The sequence below is a fragment of the Oncorhynchus keta genome, unplaced genomic scaffold, assembly GCF_023373465.1.
Source record: "Oncorhynchus keta strain PuntledgeMale-10-30-2019 unplaced genomic scaffold, Oket_V2 Un_scaffold_3208_pilon_pilon, whole genome shotgun sequence".
NCBI classification, from domain to species: Eukaryota; Metazoa; Chordata; class Actinopteri; order Salmoniformes; family Salmonidae; genus Oncorhynchus; species Oncorhynchus keta.
Genome location: NW_026290915.1, coordinates 1,076,348 through 1,100,808, shown reverse-complemented (window position 1 = coordinate 1,100,808; position 24,461 = coordinate 1,076,348). Strand labels below are relative to the sequence as shown.

The 24,461-nt window shown below is 51.7% G+C and overlaps 1 protein-coding gene across 1 annotated transcript in view; it reads left to right on the top strand.

Annotated features, from left to right (window-relative positions):
* LOC127928662 (metallophosphoesterase MPPED2-like) overlaps positions 1-18,843 on the top strand; it is a 112,760-nt gene extending 93,917 nt beyond the window's left edge. The window contains exons 3-5 of the mRNA XM_052515833.1: positions 3,988-4,103; positions 6,178-6,291; positions 18,699-18,843. Of these exons, the coding sequence (XP_052371793.1) occupies positions 3,988-4,103; positions 6,178-6,291; positions 18,699-18,817 (349 nt within the window). The 3' untranslated portion in view covers positions 18,818-18,843. The remainder of the gene's footprint in view (positions 1-3,987; positions 4,104-6,177; positions 6,292-18,698) is intronic.
* The last annotated feature ends 5,618 nt before the right edge of the window (positions 18,844-24,461 follow it).

The window sequence follows — 24,461 nt, the reverse complement described above, 5'->3', positions numbered from 1 at the left end:
CCTCTGCTCCATTCTTTCCCCTCCTCTCTTCCTCTCTTCTCAGCCATCACCTCTCCCATCTCTTACCTCCCCTCTCCTCCATTCTCTCCCTTCCTCTCTTCTCAGCCATCACCTCTCCCATCTCTTACCTCCCCTCTCCTCCATTCTCTCCCCTCCTCTCTTCCTCTCTTCTCAGCCATCACCTCCCCCATCTCTTATCTCCCCTCTGCTCCATTCTCTCCCCTCCTCTCTTCCTCTCTTCTCAGCCATCACCTCTCCCATCTCTTACCTCCCCTCTCCTCCATTCTCTCCCCTCCTCTCTTCCTCTCTTCTCAGCCATCACCTCCCCCATCTCTTATCTCCCCTCTGCTCCATTCTCTCCCCTCCTCTCTTCCTCTCTTCTCAGCCATCACCTCTCCCATCTCTTACCTCCCCTCTGCTCCATTCTCTCCCCTCCTCTCTTCCTCTCTTCTCAGCCATCACCTCTCCCATCTCTTATCTCCCCTCTGCTCCATTCTCTCCCCTCGTCTCTTCCTCTCTTCTCAGCCATCACCTCTCCCATCTCTTACCTCCCCTCTGCTCCATTCTCTCCCCTCCTCCCTTCCTCTCTTCTCAGCCATCACCTCTCCCATCTCTTACCTCCCCTCTGCTCCATTCTCTCCCCTCCTCTCTTCCTCTCTTCTCAGCCATCACCTCTCCCATCTCTTACCTCCCCTCTGCTCCATTCTCTCCCCTCCTCTCTTCCTCTCTTCTCAGCCATCACCTCTCCCATCTCTTACCTCCCCTCTGCTCCATTCTCTCCCCTCCTCTCTTCCTCTCTTCTCAGCCATCACCTCTCCCATCTCTTACCTCCCCTCTGCTCCATTCTCTCCCCTCCTCTCTTCCTCTCTTCTCAGCCATCACCTCTCCCATCTCTTACCTCCCCTCTGCTCCATTCTCTCCCCTCCTCTCTTCCTCTCTTCTCAGCCATCACCTCTCCCATCTCTTACCTCCCCTCTCCTCCATTCTCTCCCCTCCTCTCTTCCTCTCTTCTCAGCCATCACCTCTCCCATCTCTTACCTCCCCTCTGCTCCATTCTCTCCCCTCCTCTCTTCCTCTCTTCTCAGCCATCACCTCTCCCATCTCTTACCTCCCCTCTGCTCCATTCTCTCCCCTCCTCTCTTCCTCTCTTCTCAGCCATCACCTCTCCCATCTCTTACCTCCCCTCTGCTCCATTCTCTCCCCTCCTCTCTTCCTCTCTTCTCAGCCATCACCTCTCCCATCTCTTACCTCCCCTCTGCTCCATTCTCTCCCCTCCTCTCTTCCTCTCCTCAGCCATCACCTCTCCCATCTCTTACCTCCCCTCTGCTCCATTCTCTCCCCTCCTCTCTTCCTCTCTTCTCAGCCATCACCTCTCCCATCTCTTACCTCCCCTCTGCTCCATTCTCTCCCTCCTCCTCTCTTCCTCTCTCAGCCATCACCTCTCCCATCTCTTACCTCCCCTCTGCTCCATTCTCTCCCCTCCTCTCTTCCTCTCTTCTCAGCCATCACCTCTCCCATCTCTTACCTCCCCTCTCCTCCATTCTCTCCCCTCCTCTCTTCCTCTCTTCTCAGCCATCACCTCTCCCATCTCTTACCTCCCCTCTGCTCCATTCTCTCCCCTCCTCTCTTCCTCTCTTCTCAGCCATCACCTCTCCCATCTCTTACCTCCCCTCTGCTCCATTCTCTCCCCTCCTCTCTTCCTCTCTTCTCAGCCATCACCTCTCCCATCTCTTACCTCCCCTCTGCTCCATTCTCTCCCCTCCTCTCTTCCTCTCCTCAGCCATCACCTCTCCCATCTCTTACCTCCCCTCTGCTCCATTCTCTCCCCTCCTCTCTTCCTCTCTTCTCAGCCATCACCTCTCCCATCTCTTACCTCCCCTCTCCTCCATTCTCTCCCCTCCTCTCTTCCTCTCTTCTCAGCCATCACCTCTCCCATCTCTTACCTCCCCTCTGCTCCATTCTCTCCCCTCCTCTCTTCCTCTCTTCTCAGCCATCACCTCTCCCATCTCTTATCTCCCCTCTGCTCCATTCTCTCCCTTCCTCTCTTCTCAGCCATCACCTCTCCCATCTCTTACCTCGCCTCTGCTCCATTCTCTCCCCTCCTCTCTCCCTCTCTTCTCAGCCATCACCTCTCCCATCTCTTACCTCCCCTCTCCTCCATTCTCTCCCCTCCTCTCTTCCTCTCTTCTCAGCCATCACCTCTCCCATCTCTTACCTCCCCTCTGCTCCATTCTCTCCCCTCCTCTCTTCCTCTCTTCTCAGCCATCACCTCTCCCATCTCTTATCTCCCCTCTGCTCCATTCTCTCCCCTCCTCTCTTCCTCTCTTCTCAGCCATCACCTCTCCCATCTCTTACCTCCCCTCTGCTCCATTCTCTCCCCTCCTCTCTTCCTCTCTTCTCAGCCATCACCTCTCCCATCTCTTACCTCGCCTCTGTTCCATTCTCTCCCCTCCTCTCTTCCTCTCTTCTCAGCCATCACCTCTCCCATCTCTTACCTCCCCTCTGCTCCATTCTCTCCCCTCCTCTCTTCCTCTCTTCTCAGCCATCACCTCTCCCATCTCTTACCTCGCCTCTGCTCCATTCTCTCCCCTCCTCTCTTCCTCTCTTCTCAGCCATCACCTCTTCCATCTCTTACCTCGCCTCTGTTCCCTTCCTTTCTTCATCTGTTTGTACCCCCTGTGTCCCTCCATGCCTCGCTCAATGTCAAACGAGGCCGGGGTCCTTTGTCTGTGTATGGGTAGGCTGAGACAGTGCCTGTCACCATTAGATCCACTCTGCCTGAGGAGGGCCATCTCACGTCAGTCTGGGAGGGTTATATCCACTCTGCCTGAGGAGGGCCATCTCACGTCAGTCTGGGAGGGTTATATCCACTCTGCCTGAGGAGGACCATCTCACGTCAGTCTGGGAGGGTTATATCCACTCTGCCTGAGGAGGGCCATCTCACGTCAGTCTGGGAGGGTTATATCCACTCTGCCTGAGGAGGACCATCTCACGTCAGTCTGGGAGGGTTATATCCACTCTGCCTGAGGAGGGCCATCTCACATCAGTCTGGGAGGGTTATATCCACTCTGCCTGAGGAGGGCCATCTCACGTCAGTCTGGGAGGGTTATACCCACTCTGCCTGAGGAGGGCCATCTCACATCAGTCTGGGAGGGTTATATCCACTCTGCCTGAGGAGGGCCATCTCACGTCAGTCTGGGAGGGTTATACCCACTCTGCCTGAGGAGGACCATCTCACATCAGTCTGGGAGGGTTATATCCACTCTGCCTGAGGAGGGCCATCTCACGTCAGTCTGGGAGGGTTATACCCACTCTGCCTGAGGAGGGCCATCTCACATCAGTCTGGGAGGGTTATATCCACTCTGCCTGAGGAGGGCCATCTCACGTCAGTCTGGGAGGGTTATATCCCACTCTGCCTGAGGAGGGCCATCTCACATCAGTCTGGGAGGGTTATATCCACTCTGCCTGAGGAGGGCCATCTCACGTCAGTCTGGGAGGGTTATACCCACTCTGCCTGAGGAGGACCATCTCACATCAGTCTGGGAGGGTTATATCCACTCTGCCTGAGGAGGGCCATCTCACGTCAGTCTGGGAGGGTTATATCCACTCTGCCTGAGGAGGGCCATCTCACGTCAGTCTGGGAGGGTTATATCCACTCTGCCTGAGGAGGGCCATCTCACGTCAGTCTGGGAGGGTTATATCCACTCTGCCTGAGGAGGGCCATCTCACGTCAGTCTGGGAGGGTTATATCCACTCTGCCTGAGGAGGGCCATCTCACGTCAGTCTGGGAGGGGGTTGGGGAGATCATACAGTCAGTTGCTGCCTAGTGTGAAATTGTGTAAATAATTATTTGTGTGTGTGTGTGTGTGTGTGTGTGTGTGTGTGTGTGTGTGTGTGTGTGTGTGTGTGTTTTTTAAAAATGTGTTACACATTGTCTTGTTGTTTTGGTGTAGAGGGTCATATGTTGTTGTGTCTGTGTCCCTGTAGGAGCCCGTGGTTTAATGGCTGGGGGTTCAACCTGCCTAGGGGCCAGTCTCTGCTGGATAAATGGAACCAAGTCCCAGAGGGCATTGACATCCTCATGACCCACTGCCCTCCCCTCGGTGAGTCCAATTAACCAATCACATTCACAACCCGTCATCACCATGCCTAATGGGGCTGCCCTCATTATTTAAATCCATCCGAATATATTACGGAGCAGGTTAGGTTGTGTGCGTGTGTACGTGTGTGTGTGTGTGTGTGTGTGTGTGTGTGTGTGTGTGTGTGTGTGTGTGTGTGTGTGTGTGTGTGTGTGTGTGTGTGTGTGTGTGTGTGTGTGTGTGTGTGTGTGTGTGTGTGTGTGTGTGTGTGTGTACACTGCATCAGCTTTGCATAATCATCTTAGCCCTCCTCCCCTGCAGAATGCTAATGTTCCCAACCAGTCTGGTTCTATATTTGACAGTGGAACTTTGTTTACTCCCTCAGTAGAACATGAAATTGTTTTCCTTAGCTGTTGAGCTTCAGTTGTTTTCCTTAGTTGTTGAGCTTCAGTTGTTTTCCGTAGTTGTTGAGCTTCAGTTGTTTTCTTAGTTGTTGAGCTTCAGTTGTTTTCCGTAGTTGTTGAGCTTCAGTTGTTTTCCTTAGTTGTTGAGCTTCAGTTGTTTTCCGTAGTTGTTGAGCTTCAGTTGTTTTCCTTAGTTGTTGAGCTTCAGTTGTTTTCCTTAGTTGTTGAGCTTCAGTTGTTTTCCGTAGTTGTTGAGCTTCAGTTGTTTTCCTTAGTTGTTGAGCTTCAGTTGTTGAGCTTCAGTTGTTTTCCTTAGTTGTTGAGCTTCAGTTGTTTTCCGTAGTTGTTGAGCTTCAGTTGTTTTCCGTAGTTGTTGAGCTTCAGTTGTTTTCCTTAGTTGTTGAGCTTCAGTTGTTTTCCTTAGTTGTTGAGCTTCAGTTGTTTTCCTTAGTTGTTGAGCTTCAGTTGTTTTCCTTAGTTGTTGAGCTTCAGTTGTTTTCCGTAGTTGTTGAGCTTCAGTTGTTTTCCTTAGTTGTTGAGCTTCAGTTGTTTTCCTTAGTTGTTGAGCTTCAGTTGTTTTCCGTAGTTGTTGAGCTTCAGTTGTTTTCCTTAGTTGTTGAGCTTCAGTTGTTTTCCGTAGTTGTTGAGCTTCAGTTGTTTTCCTTAGTTGTTGAGCTTCAGTTGTTGAGCTTCAGTTGTTTTCCTTAGTTGTTGAGCTTCAGTTGTTTTCCTTAGTTGTTGAGCTTCAGTTGTTTTCCGTAGTTGTTTAGCTTCAGTTGTTGAGCTTCAGTTGTTGAGCTTCAGTTGTTTTCCTTAGTTGTTGAGCTTCAGTTGTTTTCCGTAGTTGTTGAGCTTCAGTTGTTTTCCGTAGTTGTTGAGCTTCAGTTGTTTTCTTAGTTGTTGAGCTTCAGTTGTTTTCCATAGTTGTTGAGCTTCAGTTGTTTTCCATAGTTGTTGAGCTTCAGTTGTTTTCCATAGCTGTTTAGCTTCAGTTGTTTTCCATAGTTGTTGAGCTTCAGTTGTTTTCCTTAGTTGTTGAGCTTCAGTTGTTTTCCATAGTTGTTAAGCTTCAGTTGTTTTCCATAGTTGTTGAACTTCAGTTGTTGAGCTGCAGTTGTTCTTGTCCCTCTTTCTATTCTGTGTCTGTCATTATTGACAGATTTCCTTCCTCTCCTGCTACTACTACTGCTACGTGTGCTGTTTGATTGCATAGGGAAACTTGATTTCACACCAGTGTGACAGACACTGGAAACGATTGGCTGGGGCTGGAGTATGGAGAGAGGGGGAGGGGCTGGGGCTGGAGTATGGAGAGAGGGGGAGGGGCTGGGGCCGGAGTATGGAGAAAGGGAGAGAGGGGGAGGGGCTGGGGACGGAGTATGGAGAAAGGGAGGGAGGGGCTGGGGCTGGAGTATGGAGAAAGGGTGAGGGGCTGGAGTATGGAGAAAGGGAGGGAGGGAGGGGCTGAAGTATGGAGAAAGGGAGGGAGGGGCTGGAGTATGGAGAAAGGGGGAGGGGCTGGAGTATGGAGAAAGGGAGGGAGGGGCTGGAGTATGGAGAAAGGGAGGGGGAGGGGCTGGGGATAAGACTTTACCTACGGAAAATAGAAAAGGTGCATAGCTTTACCTAGTAACTATTGTGCTAGGTTATTGTTGCTGTCTTATCTAGGTTTGTTGTCTTTCTTGCATGTTCCTCAGGGTTCAGAGACTGGGTTCCTAAGGAGCTGCAGAGGGTGGGCTGTGTGGAGCTGCTCAACACGGTCCAGAGGAGGGTCCGGCCCAAACTACACGCCTTCGGAGGAATACATGAAGGTCAGTCAGGATGCCGCCCATAGACACACACCCCTCACCACAACCCAGGGTAGAAGAAGCACTTGGAGTAGGGATGGATTAGAGAGAAAGAGAGATGGGTTGTTATGGGTTTCTGTTCAGTACCTTCTCCAGCTTAGACAGGGATGGGGGAGGTGGTGTTGGAGACATTATGGGGTAGACAGGGTGGGGAGGTGGTGTTGGCGATATTATGGGGTAGACAGGGTGGGGAGGTGGTGTTGGCGATATTATGGGGTAGACAGGGTGGGGAGGTGGTGTTGTAGACATTATGGGGTAGACAGGGTGGGGAGGTGGTGTTGTAGACATTATGGGGTCAACAGGGTGGGGTGGTGGTGTTGGAGACATTATGGGGTCGACAGGGATGATGGAGGTGGTGTTGGAGACATTATGGGGTCGACAGGGTGGGGTGGTGGTGTTGTAGACATTATGGGGTCAACAGGGTGGGGTGGTGGTGTTGGAGACATTATGGGGTCGACAGGGTGGGGTGGTGGTGTTGGAGACATTATGGGGTCAACAGGGTGGGGTGGTGGTGTTGGAGACATTATGGGGTCGACAGGGTGGGGTGGTGGTGTTGGAGACATTATGGGGTCAACAGGGTGGGGTGGTGGTGTTGTAGACATTATGGGGTCGACAGGGATGATGGAGGTGGTGTTGGAGACATTATGGGGTCGACAGGGATGATGGAGGTGGTGTTGGAGACATTATGGGGTCGACAGGGTGGGGTGGTGGTGTTGTAGACATTATGGGGTCGACAGGGATGATGGAGGTGGTGTTGGAGACATTATGGGGTCGACAGGGATGATGGAGGTGGTGTTGGAGAAATTATGGGGTCGACAGGGTGGGGTGGTGGTGTTGGAGACATTATGGGGTAGACAGGGTGGGGTGTTGGTGTTGTAGACATTATGGGGTCGACAGGGATGATGGAGGTGGTGTTGGAGACATTATGGGGTCGACAGGGTGGGGTGGTGGTGTTGGAGACATTATGGGGTCAACAGGGTGGGGTGGTGGTGTTGTAGACATTATGGGGTCGACAGGGATGATGGAGGTGGTGTTGGAGACATTATGGGGTCGACAGGGTGGGGTGGTGGTGTTGGAGACATTATGGGGTAGACAGGTTGGGGTGGTGGTGTTGGAGACATTATGGGGTAGACAGGGTGGGGTGGTGGTGTTGGAGACATTATGGGGTAGACAGGGTGGGGAGGTGGTGTTGGAGACATTATGGGGTCGACAGGGATGATGGAGGTGGTGTTGTAGACATTATGGGGTCGACAGGGTGGGGTGGTGGTGTTGGAGGCATTATGGGGTCGACAGGGTGGGGTGGTGGTGTTGGAGACATTATGGGGTAGACAGGGATGATGGAGGTGGTGTTGGAGACATTATGGGGTCGACAGGGTTGGGTGGTGGTGTTGGAGACATTATGGGGTAGACAGGGATGATGGAGGTGGTGTTGTAGACATTATGGGGTCGACAGGGTGGGGTGGTGGTGTTGGAGACATTATGGGGTCGACAGGGATGATGGAGGTGGTGTTGTAGACATTATGGGGTAGACAGGGATGATGGAGGTGGTGTTGGAGACATTATGGGGTCGACAGGGTGGGGTGGTGGTGTTGGAGACATTATGGGGTCGACAGGGTGGGGTGGTGGTGTTGTAGACATTATGGGGTAGACAGGGTGGGGTGGTGGTGTTGTAGACATTATGGGGTAGACAGGTTGGGGTGGTGGTGTTGGAGACATTATGGGGTCGACAGGGTGGGGTGGTGGTGTTGGAGACATTATGGGGTCGACAGGGTGGGGTGGTGGTGTTGTAGACATTATGGGGTCGACAGGGTGGGGTGGTGGTGTTGGAGACATTATGGGGTCGACAGGTTGGGGTGGTGGTGTTGGAGACATTATGGGGTCGACAGGGTGGGGTGGTGGTGTTGTAGACATTATGGGGTCGACAGGGTGGGGTGGTGGTGTTGTAGACATTATGGGGTAGACAGGTTGGGGTGGTGGTGTTGGAGACATTATGGGGTCGACAGGGTGGGGTGGTGGTGTTGTAGACATTATGGGGTCGACAGGGTGGGGTGGTGGTGTTGTAGACATTATGGGGTAGACAGGGATGGGGTGGTGTTGGAGACATTATGGGGTCGACAGGGTGGGGTGGTGGTGTTGTAGACATTATGGGGTCGACAGGGTGGGGTGGTGGTGTTGTAGACATTATGGGGTAGACAGGGATGATGGAGGTGGTGTTGGAGACATTATGGGGTCGACAGGGTGGGGTGGTGGTGTTGGAGACATTATGGGGTAGACAGGGTGGGGTGGTGGTGTTGGAGACATTATGGGGTCAACAGGGTGGGGTGGTGGTGTTGTAGACATTATGGGGTCGACAGGGATGATGGAGGTGGTGTTGGAGACATTATGGGGTCGACAGGGTGGGGTGGTGGTGTTGGAGACATTATGGGGTAGACAGGTTGGGGTGGTGGTGTTGGAGACATTATGGGGTAGACAGGGTGGGGTGGTGGTGTTGGAGACATTATGGGGTAGACAGGGTGGGGAGGTGGTGTTGGAGACATTATGGGGTCGACAGGGATGATGGAGGTGGTGTTGTAGACATTATGGGGTCGACAGGGTGGGGTGGTGGTGTTGGAGGCATTATGGGGTCGACAGGGTGGGGTGGTGGTGTTGGAGACATTATGGGGTAGACAGGGATGATGGAGGTGGTGTTGGAGACATTATGGGGTCGACAGGGTTGGGTGGTGGTGTTGGAGACATTATGGGGTAGACAGGGATGATGGAGGTGGTGTTGTAGACATTATGGGGTCGACAGGGTGGGGTGGTGGTGTTGGAGACATTATGGGGTCGACAGGGATGATGGAGGTGGTGTTGTAGACATTATGGGGTAGACAGGGATGATGGAGGTGGTGTTGGAGACATTATGGGGTCGACAGGGTGGGGTGGTGGTGTTGGAGACATTATGGGGTCGACAGGGTGGGGTGGTGGTGTTGTAGACATTATGGGGTAGACAGGGTGGGGTGGTGGTGTTGTAGACATTATGGGGTAGACAGGTTGGGGTGGTGGTGTTGGAGACATTATGGGGTCGACAGGGTGGGGTGGTGGTGTTGGAGACATTATGGGGTCGACAGGGTGGGGTGGTGGTGTTGTAGACATTATGGGGTCGACAGGGTGGGGTGGTGGTGTTGGAGACATTATGGGGTCGACAGGTTGGGGTGGTGGTGTTGGAGACATTATGGGGTCGACAGGGTGGGGTGGTGGTGTTGTAGGGGGTGACAGGGTGGGGTGGTGGTGTTGTAGACATTATGGGGTAGACAGGTTGGGGTGGTGGTGTTGGAGACATTATGGGGTCGACAGGGTGGGGTGGTGGTGTTGTAGACATTATGGGGTCGACAGGGTGGGGTGGTGGTGTTGTAGACATTATGGGGTAGACAGGGATGATGGAGGTGGTGTTGGAGACATTATGGGGTCGACAGGGTGGGGTGGTGGTGTTGTCGACATTATGGGGTCGACAGGGTGGTGGTGGTGTTGTAGACATTATGGGGTAGACAGGGATGATGGAGGTGGTGTTGGAGACATTATGGGGTCGACAGGGTGGGGTGGTGGTGTTGGAGACATTATGGGGTAGACAGGGTGGGGAGGTGGTGTTGTAGACAGGGTGGGGTGGTGGTGTGTTGTAGACATTATGGGGTCGACAGGGTGGGGTGGTGGTGTTGTAGACATTATGGGGTAGACAGGGATGATGGAGGTGGTGTTGGAGACATTATGGGGTCGACAGGGTGGGGTGGTGGTGTTGGAGACATTATGGGGTCGACAGGGGGGGGTGGGGGTGTTGGAGACATTATGGGGTGGACAGGGTGGGGGGGTGGTGTTGTAGACATTATGGGGTAGACAGGGTGGGGTGGTGGTGTTGGAGACATTATGGGGTAGACAGGGATGATGGAGGTGGTGTTGGAGACATTATGGGGTCGACAGGGTGGGGTGGTGGTGTTGGAGACATTATGGGGTCGACAGGGTGGGGTGGTGGTGTTGTAGACATTATGGGTGACAGGGATGATGGAGGTGGTGTTGGAGACATTATGGGGTAGACATGATATGGTGTTGGAGACATTATGGGTGACAGGGATGATGGAGGTGGTGTTGGAGACATTATGGGGTCGACAGGGATGGGGTGGTTGGAGGGGGTGGGAGGTGGTGTTGGAGACATTATGGGGTCGACAGGGATGATGGAGGTGGTGTTGGAGACATTATGGGGTCGACATTATTATGGGGTCGACAGGGTGGGGTGGTGGTGTTGTAGACATTATGGGGTCGACAGGGTGGGGTGGTGGTGTTGGAGACATTATGGGGTCAACAGGGTGGGGTGGTGGTGTTGTAGACATTATGGGGTAGACAGGGATGATGGAGGTGGTGTTGGAGACATTATGGGGTAGACAGGGTGGGGTGGTGGTGTTGGAGACATTATGGGGTACAGGGTGGGGTGGTGGTGTTGTAGACATTATGGGGTAGACAGGGATGATGGAGGTGGTGTTGGAGACATTATGGGGTCGACAGGGTGGGGTGGTGGTGTTGGAGACATTATGGGGTAGACAGGGTGGGGAGGTGGTGTTGTAGACATTATGGGGTAGACAGGGTGGGGTGGTGGTGTTGTAGACATTATGGGGTCGACAGGGTGGGGTGGTGGTGTTGTAGACATTATGGGGTAGACAGGGATGATGGAGGTGGTGTTGGAGACATTATGGGGTCGACAGGGTGTGGTGGTGTTGGAGACATTATGGGGTCGACAGGGTGGGGTGGTGGTGTTGGAGACATTATGGGGTAGACAGGGTGGGGTGGTGGTGTTGTAGACATTATGGGGTAGACAGGGTGGGGTGGTGGTGTTGGAGACATTATGGGGTAGACAGGGATGATGGAGGTGGTGTTGGAGACATTATGGGGTCGACAGGGTGGGGTGGTGGTGTTGGAGACATTATGGGGTCGACAGGGTGGCGTGGTGGTGTTGTAGACATTATGGGGTAGACAGGGATGATGGAGGTGGTGTTGGAGACATTATGGGGTAGACAGGGATGATGGAGGTGGTGTTGGAGACATTATGGACATGATAGGTGGTTGGTCATTATGGGGTAGACAGGGATGATGGTGGTGGTGTTGGAGACATTATGTGTGATGGAGGTGGTGTTGGAGACATTATGGGGTCGACAGGGATGATGGAGGTGGTGTTGTAGACATTATGGGGTAGACAGGGATGATGGAGGTGGTGTTGGAGACATTATGGGGTCGACAGGGTGGGGTGGTGGTGTTGGAGACATTATGGGGTGACAGGGTGGGGTGGTGGTGTTGGAGACATTATGGGGTAGACAGGTTGGGGTGGTGGTGTTGGAGACATTATGGGGTAGACAGGGTGGGGTGGTGGTGTTGGAGACATTATGGGGTAGACAGGGTGGGGAGACAGGGTGGGGATGATGGAGGTGGTGTTGTAGACATTATGGGGTCGACAGGGTGGGGTGTGGTGGTGTTGGGTGGTGTTGGAGACATTATGGGGTCGACAGGGTGGGGTGGTGGTGTTGGAGACATTATGGGGTCGACAGGGTTGGGTGGTGGTGTTGGAGACATTATGGGGTAGACAGGGATGATGGAGGTGGTGTTGTAGACATTATGGGGTCGACACGGTGGGGTGGTGGTGTTGGAGACATTATGGGGTCGACAGGGATGATGGAGGTGGTGTTGTAGACATTATGGGGTAGACAGGGATGATGGAGGTGGTGTTGGAGACATTATGGGGTCGACAGGGTGGGGTGGTGGTGTTGGAGACATTATGGGGTGGGGTGGGGTGGTGGTGTTGTAGACATTATGGGGTAGACAGGGTGGGGTGGTGGTGTTGTATTATGGGGTAGACAGGTTGGGGTGGTGGTGTTGGAGACATTATGGGGTCGACAGGGTGGGGTGGTGGTGTTGGAGACATTATGGGGTCGACAGGGTGGGGTGGTGGTGTTGTAGACATTATGGGGTCGACAGGGTGGGGTGGTGGTGTTGGAGACATTATGGGGTCGACAGGTTGGGGTGGTGGTGTTGGAGACATTATGGGGTCGACAGGGTGGGGTGGTGGTGTTGTAGACATTATGGGGTCGACAGGGTGGGGTGGTGGTGTTGTAGACATTATGGGGTAGACAGGTTGGGGTGGTGGTGTTGGAGACATTATGGGGTCGACAGGGTGGGGTGGTGGTGTTGTAGACATTATGGGGTCGACAGGGTGGGGTGGTGGTGTTGTAGACATTATGGGGTAGACAGGGATGATGGAGGTGGTGTTGGAGACATTATGGGGTCGACAGGGTGGGGTGGTGGTGTTGTAGACATTATGGGGTCGACAGGGTGGGGTGGTGGTGTTGTAGACATTATGGGGTAGACAGGGATGATGGAGGTGGTGTTGGAGACATTATGGGTGGGGTGGGGTGGTGGTGTTGGAGACATTATGGGGTAGACAGGGTGGGGAGGTGGTGTTGTAGACATTATGGGGTAGACAGGGTGGGGTGGTGGTGTTGTAGACATTATGGGGTCGACAGGGTGGGGTGGTGGTGTTGTAGACATTATGGGGTAGACAGGGATGATGGAGGTGGTGTTGGAGACATTATGGGGTCGACAGGGTGGGGTGGTGGTGTTGGAGACATTATGGGGTCGACAGGGTGGGGTGGTGGTGTTGGAGACATTATGGGGTAGACAGGGTGGGGTGGTGGTGTTGTAGACATTATGGGGTAGACAGGGTGGGGTGGTGGTGTTGGAGACATTATGGGGTAGACAGGGATGATGGAGGTGGTGTTGGAGACATTATGGGGTCGACAGGGTGGGGTGGTGGTGTTGGAGACATTATGGGGTCGACAGGGTGGCGTGGTGGTGTTGTAGACATTATGGGGTAGACAGGGATGATGGAGGTGGTGTTGGAGACATTATGGGGTAGACAGGGATGATGGAGGTGGTGTTGGAGACATTATGGAGTAGACAGGGATGATGGAGGTGGTGTTGTAGACATTATGGGGTAGACAGGGATGATGGAGGTGGTGTTGGAGACATTATGGGGTAGACAGGGATGATGGAGGTGGTGTTGGAGACATTATGGGGTAGACAGGGATGATGGAGGTGGTGTTGGAGACATTATGGGGTCGACAGGGTGGGGAGGTGGTGTTGTAGACATTATGGGGTCGACAGGGTGGGGTGGTGGTGTTGTAGACATTATGGGGTCGACAGGGTGGGGTGGTGGTGTTGGAGACATTATGGGGTCAACAGGGTGGGGTGGTGGTGTTGTAGACATTATGGGGTAGACAGGGATGATGGAGGTGGTGTTGGAGACATTATGGGGTAGACAGGGTGGGGTGTTGGTGTTGGAGACATTATGGGGTCGACAGGGTGGGGTGGTGGTGTTGTAGACATTATGGGGTAGACAGGGATGATGGAGGTGGTGTTGGAGACATTATGGGGTCGACAGGGTGGGGTGGTGGTGTTGGAGACATTATGGGGTAGACAGGGTGGGGAGGTGGTGTTGTAGACATTATGGGGTAGACAGGGTGGGGTGGTGGTGTTGTAGACATTATGGGGTCGACAGGGTGGGGTGGTGGTGTTGTAGACATTATGGGGTAGACAGGGATGATGGAGGTGGTGTTGGAGACATTATGGGGTCGACAGGGTGGGGTGGTGGTGTTGGAGACATTATGGGGTCGACAGGGTGGGGTGGTGGTGTTGGAGACATTATGGGGTAGACAGGGTGGGGTGGTGGTGTTGGAGACATTATGGGGTAGACAGGGTGGGGTGGTGGTGTTGGAGACATTATGGGGTAGACAGGGATGATGGAGGTGGTGTTGGAGACATTATGGGGTCGACAGGGTGGGGTGGTGGTGTTGGAGACATTATGGGGTCGACAGGGTGGCGTGGTGGTGTTGTAGACATTATGGGGTAGACAGGGATGATGGAGGTGGTGTTGGAGACATTATGGGGTAGACAGGGATGATGGAGGTGGTGTTGGAGACATTATGGAGTAGACAGGGATGATGGAGGTGGTGTTGTAGACATTATGGGGTAGACAGGGATGATGGAGGTGGTGTTGGAGACATTATGGGGTAGACAGGGATGATGGAGGTGGTGTTGGAGACATTATGGGGTAGACAGGGATGATGGAGGTGGTGTTGGAGACATTATGGGGTCGACAGGGTGGGGAGGTGGTGTTGTAGACATTATGGGGTCGACAGGGTGGGGTGGTGGTGTTGTAGACATTATGGGGTCGACAGGGTGGGGTGGTGGTGTTGGAGACATTATGGGGTCAACAGGGTGGGGTGGTGGTGTTGTAGACATTATGGGGTAGACAGGGATGATGGAGGTGGTGTTGGAGACATTATGGGGTAGACAGGGTGGGGTGTTGGTGTTGGAGACATTATGGGGTCGACAGGGTGGGGTGGTGGTGTTGTAGACATTATGGGGTAGACAGGGATGATGGAGGTGGTGTTGGAGACATTATGGGGTCGACAGGGTGGGGTGGTGGTGTTGTAGACATTATGGGGTAGACAGGGTGGGGTGGTGGTGTTGGAGACATTATGGGGTCGACAGGGTGGGGTGGTGGTGTTGGAGACATTATGGGGTCGACAGGGTGGGGTGGTGGTGTTGGAGACATTATGGGGTCGACAGGGTGGGGTGGTGGTGTTGTAGACATTATGGGGTCGACAGGGATGATGGAGGTGGTGTTGGAGACATTATGGGGTCGACAGGGTGGGGTGGTGGTGTTGGAGACATTATGGGGTAGACAGGGTGGGGTGGTGGTGTTGGAGACATTATGGGGTAGACAGGGTGGGGTGGTGGTGTTGGAGACATTATGGGGTAGACAGGGATGATGGAGGTGGTGTTGGAGACATTATGGGGTCGACAGGGTGGGGTGTTGGTGTTGTAGACATTATGGGGTCGACAGGGTGGGGTGGTGGTGTTGGAGACATTATGGGGTCGACAGGGATGATGGAGGTGGTGTTGGAGACATTATGGAGTAGACAGGGATGATGGAGGTGGTGTTGGAGACATGGGGTAGACAGAGATGATGGAGGTGGTGTTGGAGACATTATGGGGTAGACAGGGTGGGGAGGTAGTGTTGGAGACATTATGGGGTAGACAGAGATGATGGAGGTGGTGTTGGAGACATTACGGGGTAGACAGGGTGGGGAGGTAGTGTTGGAGACATTATGGGGTAGACAGAGATGATGGAGGTGGTGTTGGAGACATTATGGGGTAGACAGGGTGGGGAGGTAGTGTTGGAGACATTATGGGGTAGACAGGGTGGGGAGGTAGTGTTGGAGACATTATGGGGTAGACAGGGATGATGGAGGTGGTGTTGTAGACATTATGGGGTAGACAGAGATGATGGAGGTGGTGTTGGAGACATTATGGGGTAGACAGGGATGATGGAGGTGGTGTTGGAGACATTATGGGGTCGACAGGGTGTTGTGGTGGTGTTGTAGACATTATGGGGTAGACAGGGTGGGGTGGTGGTGTTGTAGACATTATGGGGTAGACAGAGATGATGGAGGTGGTGTTGGAGACATTATGGGGTAGACAGGGTGGGGAGGTAGTGTTGGAGACATTATGGGGTAGACAGGGATGATGGAGGTGGTGTTGGAGACATTATGGGGTAGACAGAGATGATGGAGGTGGTGTTGGAGACATTATGGGGTAGACAGGGATGATGGAGGTGGTGTTGGAGGCATTATGGGGTCGACAGGGATGATGGAGGTGGTGTTGGAGACATTATGGGGTAGACAGGTTGGGGTGGTGGTGTTGGAGACATTATGGGGTAGACAGAGATGATGGAGGTGGTGTTGGAGACATTATGGGGTAGACAGGGTGGGGAGGTAGTGTTGGAGACATTATGGGGTAGACAGAGATGATGGAGGTGGTGTTGGAGACATTATGGGGTAGACAGGTGGGGAGGTGGTGTTGGAGACATTATGGGGTAGACAGAGATGATGGAGGTGGTGTTGGAGACATTATGGGGTAGACAGGGTGGGGTGGTGGTGTTGGAGACATTATGGGGTAGACAGGTTGGGGTGGTGGTGTTGGAGACATTATGGGGTAGACAGAGTGGGGTGGTGGTGTTGGAGACATTATGGGGTAGACAGAGATGATGGAGGTGGTGTTGGAGACATTATGGGGTAGACAGGGATGATGGAGGTGGTGTTGGAGGCATTATGGGGTCGACAGGGATGATGGAGGTGGTGTTGGAGACATTATGGGGTAGACAGGTTGGGGTGGTGGTGTTGGAGACATTATGGGGTAGACAGGGTGGGGAGGTAGTGTTGGAGACATTATGGGGTAGACAGAGATGATGGAGGTGGTGTTGGAGACATTATGGGGTAGACAGGTGGGGAGGTGGTGTTGGAGACATTATGGGGTAGACAGAGATGATGGAGGTGGTGTTGGAGACATTATGGGGTAGACAGGGTGGGGTGGTGGTGTTGGAGACATTATGGGGTAGACAGGTTGGGGTGGTGGTGTTGGAGACATTATGGGGTAGACAGAGTGGGGTGGTGGTGTTGGAGACATTATGGGGTAGACAGGGTGGGGAGGTAGTGTTGGAGACATTATGGGGTAGACAGAGATGATGGAGGTAATAATATATATAATATATGCCATTTAGCTGACGCTTTTATCCAAAGCGACTTACAGTCATGTGTGCATACATTCTACGTATGGGTGGTCCCGGGAATCGAACCCACTACCCTGGCGTTACAAGCGCCATGCTCTACCAACTGAGCCACAGAAGGACTGGAGACCTCCCTACCTCCCTCCCTCAGTCCCTACCTCCCTCCCTCAGTCCCTCCCTCCCTACCTCAGTCCCTCCCTCCCTCCCTCAGTCCCTCCCTCCCTAGTCCCTCCCTCCCTCCCTCCTCCCTCCCTCAGTCCCTCCCTCCCTCCCTCAGTCCCTCCCTCAGTCCCTACCTCCCTCCCTCAGTCCCTCCCTCCCTCCCTCAGTCCCTACCTCCCTCCCTCAGTCCCTCCCTCCCTCCCTCAGTCCCTACCTCCCTCCCTCAGTCCCTCCCTCCCTCCCTACCTCCCTCCCTCAGTCCCTCCCTCCCTCCTCCCTCCCTCAGTCCCTCCCTCCCTACCTCCCTCCCTCAGTCCCTCCCTCCCTACCTCCCTCCCCCAGTCCCTCCCTCCCTCCCCCCTCCCTACCTCCCTCCCTCAGTCCCTCCCTACCTCCCTCCCTACCTCCCTCCCTCAGTCCCTCCCTCCCTACCTCCCACCCTCAGTCCCTCCCTCAGTCCCTCCCTACCTACCTCCCTCCCTCAGTCCCTCCCTCCCTACCTCCCACCCTCAGTCCCTCCCTCAGTCCCTCCCTCCCTACCTCCCACCCTCAGTCCCTCCCTCAGTCCCTCCCTCCCTACCTCCCTCCCTCAGTCCCTCCCTACCTACCTCCCTCCCTCAGTCCCTCCCTCCCTACCTCCCACCCTCAGTCCCTCCCTCCCTACCTCCCTCCCCCATCCCTACCTCCCTCCCTCCCTACCTCCCTCCCTACCTCCCTCCCTCAGTCCCTCCCTCCCTCCCTCAGTCCCTACCTCCCTCCCCCATCCCTACCTCCCTCCCCCATCCCTCCCTCCCTCCCTACCTCCCTCCCTACCTCCCTCCCTCAGTCCCTCCCTCAGTCCCTCCCTACCTACCTCCCTCCCCCATCCCTACCTCCCTCCCTCCCTACCTCCCTCCCTACCTCCCTCCCTCAGTCCCTCCCTCAGTCCCTCCCCCTTCCTCCCCCTCAGTCCCTCCCTCAGTCCCTCCCTCCCTACCTCCCTCCCCCATCCCTCCCCCTCCCTCCCTACCTCCCTCCCTCCTCCCTCCCTCCCCTCCCTCCCTCCCTCAGTCCCTACCTCCCTCCCCCATCCCTACCTCCCTCCCCCATCCCTACCTCCCTCCCTCCCTACCTCCCTCCCTACCTCCCTCCCTCAGTCCCTCCCTCAGTCCCTCCCTACCTACCTCCCTCCCCCATCCCTACCTCCCTCCCTCCCTCCCTCCCTCCCTACCTCCCCCCCTCAGTCCCTCCCTCAGTCCCTCCCTACCTCCCCCCCATCCCTACCTCCCTCCCTCACCCTCCTCCCTCCCCCACCCCCTCAGTCCCTCCCTCCCTCCCTACCTCCCTCCCTCAGTCCCTCCCTACCTACCTCCCTCCCTCATTCCATCCTTTATGTTTTTAATTAAAGGTGTAGAAGTGAATAGACTCAGTTCAGAGGAGAGACCATTAAAGAAGCCTCTCAGAAAGAAACGCCCTGTGGGGTTTTGATGAATCGATTTGACAATACGGTTTCTCACTTCATGGCCAATGTTGATGATGCATTGGACTTCCCCATGGCGTGTGCTGATGATGCGTTCTTCCCCCACAGGATATGGCATCATGACTGACGGCTGCACCACGTTCATCAACTCCTCCACGTGCACGATCAGCTTCCAGCCCACCAACCCCCCAATCGTATTCGACCTGCCCAACCCCTCCAGCTCCTGAGAATGACCTGTGAAAGAGGGGGGTTGGCCAGAATAACCTTTTTTTTCTAACAAATAATGTCAAAATAATTATATTAAGTGTTTCTCTCAAATATTGTTATTTTGTAAGCTGTAAAGTGAAAGAGTGTGGGGGGTGTAGGGTTAGATGGGGGGGGTGTAGGGTTATAGGGGGGTGTAGGGTTAGATGGGGGGGTGTAGGGTTAGATGGGGGGGTGTAGGGTTAGGGGGGGGTCTAGGGTGGGGGGTCTAGGGTTATAGGGGGTGTAGGGTTAGATGGGGGGGTGTAGGGTTATAGGGGGTGTAGGGTTAGATGGGGGGGTGTAGGGTTAGATGGGGGGTGTAGGGTTATAGGGTGCTGAGTGGTTATACAATCTTGCTATGGAAGAAAAAGCAGTCGGATCTGTAAGATAAATGATGCTTTGTGAATTTGTACAATTTCCTTCGTTTTTGGGGTTTGTGTTTGCTGGAAACGTCGGTATTGGATGCCATTGTTGATTTTGTACGTTCTTGTTTTTTGTGTTTGGTTTCATTTTGTTTCCTGGACAACTCTGCTTTCTGATTGGCTGACAGGGACGATGCCTTAAACTAGCTTTACTGTTGTCAGCTAGAGCCCCACTCTCTGCAAGCTCAGAGAAAGACCTTATTTATTATTAACTTGTGTCTATCAACCCAGTCAAACTACACCACACAGAACAGGGAAAGAAATCTATCAAATTATACGCTTGAGATAATCTAACATCTACCATCTGCAATTCTGATACATCTGGAGAAGAGCTAGTATATATATATATATATATATATATATATATATATATATATATATACTGTATATACAGTGGGGAGAACAAGTATTTGATACACTGCTGATTTTGCAGGTTTTCCTACTTACAAAGCATGTAGAGGTCTGTAATTTTTATCAAAGGTACTCTTCAACTGTGAGAGACGGAATCTAAAACAAAAATCCAGAAAATCACGTTGTATGATTTTTAAGTAATTAGTTTGCATTTTATTGCATGACATAAATATTTGATCACCTACCAACCCGTAAGAATTCCGGCTCTCACAGACCTGTTAGTTTTTATTTAAGAATCCCTCCTGTTCTCCACTCATTACCTGTGTTAACTGCACCTGTTTGAACTCGTTACCTGTATAAAAGACACCTGTTCACACACTCAATCAAACAGACTCCAACCGCTCCACAATGGCCAAGACCAGAGAGCTGTGTAAGGACATCAGGGATGAAATTGTAGACCTGCAAAAGGCTGGGATGGGCTACAGGACAATAGGCAAGCAGCTTGGTGAGAAGGCAACAACTGTTGGCGCAATTATTAGAAAATGGAAGAGGTTCAAGATGACGGTCAATCACCCTCGGTCTGGGGCTCCATGCAAGATCTCACCTCGTGGGGAATCAATGATCATGAGGAAGGTGAGGGATCAGCCCAGAACTAGATGGCAGGGCCTGGTCAATGACCTGAAGAGAGCTGGGACCACAGTCTCAAAGAAAACCATTGCGAGATCTTGGCTAACAACCTCCTTATCTCAGTAAGAGCATTGAAGATGGGTCGTGGCTGGGTCTTCCAGCATAACAACGACCCGAAACACACAGCCAGGGCAACTAAGGAGTGGCCCCGTAAGATGTATCTCAAGGTCCTGGAGTGGCCTAGCCAGTCTCCAGACCTGAACCCAATAGAAATCTTTGGAGGGAGCTGAAAGTCCGTATTGTCCAGTGACAGCCCCGAAACCTGAAGGATCTGGAGAAGGTCTGTATGGAGGAGTGGGCCAAAATCCCTGCTGCAGTGTGTGCAAACCTGGTCAAGAACTACAGGAAACGGATGATCTCTCTGTAATTGCAAACAAAGGTTTCTGTACCAAATATTAAGTTCTGCTTTTCTGATGTATCAAATACTTATGTCATGCAATAAAATGCAAATTAATTACTTAAAAATCATACAATGTGATTTTCTGGATTTTTGTTTTAGATTCCTTCTCTCGCAGTTGAAGTGTACCTATGATAAAAATGACAGACCTCTACATGCTTTGTAAGTAGGAAAACCTGCAAAATCGGCAGTGTATCAAATACTTGTTCTCCCCACTGTGTATACTGTATTCATGTTGTAAAAGATCTGTACTAAAAGTTGTTTGTTGAAAACATCCTGGTGGGATTTTCTTTCTTGTGTCTTCGCCTGTCTTTGATTTAGCTTGTTTCTTTGCCACTCCCATCAAATGTTCTTGAAGCGTTTCTTTAATGTTCATGTCCCACTGTTAGGGACGAGCAGGGGGCTCCAACTCCTCCGGTCTCTGAGTGCTTCTGGGGGTGGAGGCTTGTGTTCCAGTCCAGCAGGAACACACATCTAACTATATAATGTAGTTGTTTATTTCATGGAGGTTTGTTAGTGCTGGGCTGGAACAAAAGCCTGCCCAGGACCTCAGTTGGAGGCCCCTAAGGTAGAAGTTCATGGATGAGAGAGAAAATGTTTTGAGTTTAAGACTCAATTCACTATCCGACAGGCGGTGGTTGGTTTTCTTTTACGACACACCTGCCTAAAAAAGGTTTAGTTGTCTTCTCGATTGTAAATCTGATAGTATTTCTGTTTTTATAGCTTTCTTATTTTGCACTGTGTGTAAATGCAATCTTGCTAGCACAAAAAAATGTTGCCAAAAGCGGTCTCAACTTTGCAACTGTAAATGCTCCTTTACACTCTTTGTTTCTCTAGCTATTTCTCTCTTCTGTTTCTCTAGCTATTTCTCTCTTCTGTTTCTCTGGCTGTTAGTTTCCTCCTTGTTGGTCTGCTCTCTCTCGTTCTTTCAGTTCCTTGTGATATATTTAGCTGCTTTTATATGCAAATAAAATTGCAAGATTTTTACTTAAGAAGCATTGTCTTGTTGTTGATCAATCATACAGTACCCCATAACGACTGTCATTATCCCTCATTTGAAATCATAAAACATGTACACTGTATGAATGGCTTTAAATTGGTTTGAGTAAATTACTGGACGTCTGCTTTATTGAATATTCTCCTGCCTTTTGAAGTGATTTGTGGTTTTAAATGAAGCTCAGTGTTTATCCGTCATTGTAGCCATTTTGTATCTGGAAGTTAATTATGAATATGGTTATTTATTTTCTCAATGGAGACACTGGAATCGGATGTTTGAAATGACAGAGGTTTACTTGGGTGAATCTATGCCCCTCCCAGGGTACTTTTACACAGGACTAACATTGGCTATATAAATATCCATCCCCTTTGGATGTACAGAGAAATGTCGATTTTCAATATAAAAACACTATCAATGAAAACCAGAATTGTCACAGGAAATATCATCATTCTCACAACCCCCAGTTTAGTTGCCAATAGAAGCTGCAGTATATTATATGACACTTGTGCTTACTGTCAGACGTCCTGTGACAGTCCTGTGGGGGTGTTGTCTTTATGTTTACCATGCCTGCTCTTAAGGACATCCACCATGGTTCAGCCAAGCCGCTCACAGGGCTTTGTGTGGGCGAGTCACATGCCCTAATCCTATTTCTCACATGAAACCAAGCAGTCCGTCTTTATAGTGTTACGCGCCGTTACATAAAGATATGCAGGGTTTCATAGGGCTAATGGTTGTGGTTTATTTGGGTGTAGAGTTATGTATATCTGCTAGAGCTTGATCTTCTAATCCTGTTTGGATCAGTTGGTGTGTTGAGTGCCCGGTTATACATCAGTAGCCTGATCAGGTGAAGGGATGGGATGTTATACATCAATAGCCTGATCAGGTGAAGGGATGGGATGTTATACATCAATAACCTGATCAGGTGAAGGGATGGGATGTTATACATCAATAGCCTGATCAGGTGAAGGGATGGGATGTTATACATCAGTAGCCTGATCAGGTGAAGGGATGGGATGTTATACATCAGTAGCCTGATCAGGTGAAGGGATGGGATGTTATACATCAGTAGCCTGATCAGGTGAAGGGATGGGATGTTATACATCAATAACCTGATCAGGTGAAGGGATGGGGTGTTATACATCAGTAGCCTGATCAGGTGAAGGGATGGGATGTTATACATCAGTAGCCTGATCAGGTGAAGGGATGGGATGTTATACATCAGTAGCCTGATCAGGTGAAGGGATGGGATGTTATACATCAATAGCCTGATCAGGTGAAGGGATGGGATGTTATACATCAATAGCCTGATCAGGTGAAGGGATGGGATGTTATACATCAATAGCCTGATCAGGTGAAGGGATGGGGTGTTATACATCAATAGCCTGATCAGGTGAAGGGATGGGATGTTATACATCAGTAGCCTGATCAGGTGAAGGGATGGGGTGTTATACATCAATAGCCTGATCAGGTGACGGGATGGGATGTTATACATCAATAGCCTGATCAGGTGAAGGGATGGGATGTTATACATCAATAGCCTGATCAGGTGAAGGGATGGGATGTTATACATCAATAGCCTGATCAGGTGAAGGGATGGGATGTTATACATCAGTAGCCTGATCAGGTGAAGGGATGGGGTGTTATACATCAATAGCCTGATCAGGTGACGGGATGGGATGTTATACATCAGTAGCCTGATCAGGTGACGGGATGGGGAGTTATACATCAATAGCCTGATCAGGTGAAGGGATGGGATGTTATACATCAGTAGCCTGATCAGGTGACGGGATGGGATGTTATACATCAGTAGCCTGATCAGGTGACGGGATGGGATGTTATACATCAGTAGCCTGATCAGGTGACGGGATGGGATGTTATACATCAGTAGCCTGATCAGGTGACGGGATGGGATGTTATACATCAGTAGCCTGATCAGGTGACGGGATGGGATGTTATACATCAGTAGCCTGATCAGGTGAAGGAATTTCTCAAACTAGACACACGAATGTACTTGTCCTCTTGCTCAGTTGTGCACCGGGGCACCTCACTCATCTTTCTATTTTGGTTAGAGCCAGTTTGAACTGTTCTGTGAAGGGAGTAGTACACAGCATTGTACGAGATCTTCAGTTTCTTGGCAATGTCTCGCATGGAGAAGCCTTCATTTCTCAGTACAAGAATAGACTGACGAGTTTCAGAAGAAAGTGTCACATCTGCTCCTGCTACGCCCTCTGGTGTTCATCTGGTGTCTTCTTGACCTGCAGTTACTCCCCCTGTACACTCTCCCTCTCTGTGTGATTGTGTGGTTGGAGACAGGTGTGCTGGAGTCAGAACAGATCCCTACCAGCTGCAACTCGTTCCATAATCAAGACCTCTACAAATACTCAGTCCGGCCACTTCCACTCTGCCAGATCGTAATCTCTGCTCAGTCAGTTCATGATTCTAGCCATTTATGATTATTCAAGATCCTGTTACTCGGCTGTGCCTGTATCTCTGCCTGACACTGTTTATCCTCTCATTGCAGTTACCGCTCTGTCTCTGGCTCCAGTCTCCTGTTCCACATCTCACCACCCAACTACCTTGTTCTGGATTTTACTCACCAACACTACCTTGGATTCTCCTCAGGACCTGTTTACCCTGTTCTACTCAGCCAACAGTGTTCAGCTGTGCTAACATAATTGCAAAAGGGTTTTCTAATGATCAATTAGCCTTTTAAAATGATAAACTTGGAATAGCTAACACAACGTGCCATTGGAACACAGGAGTGATGGTTA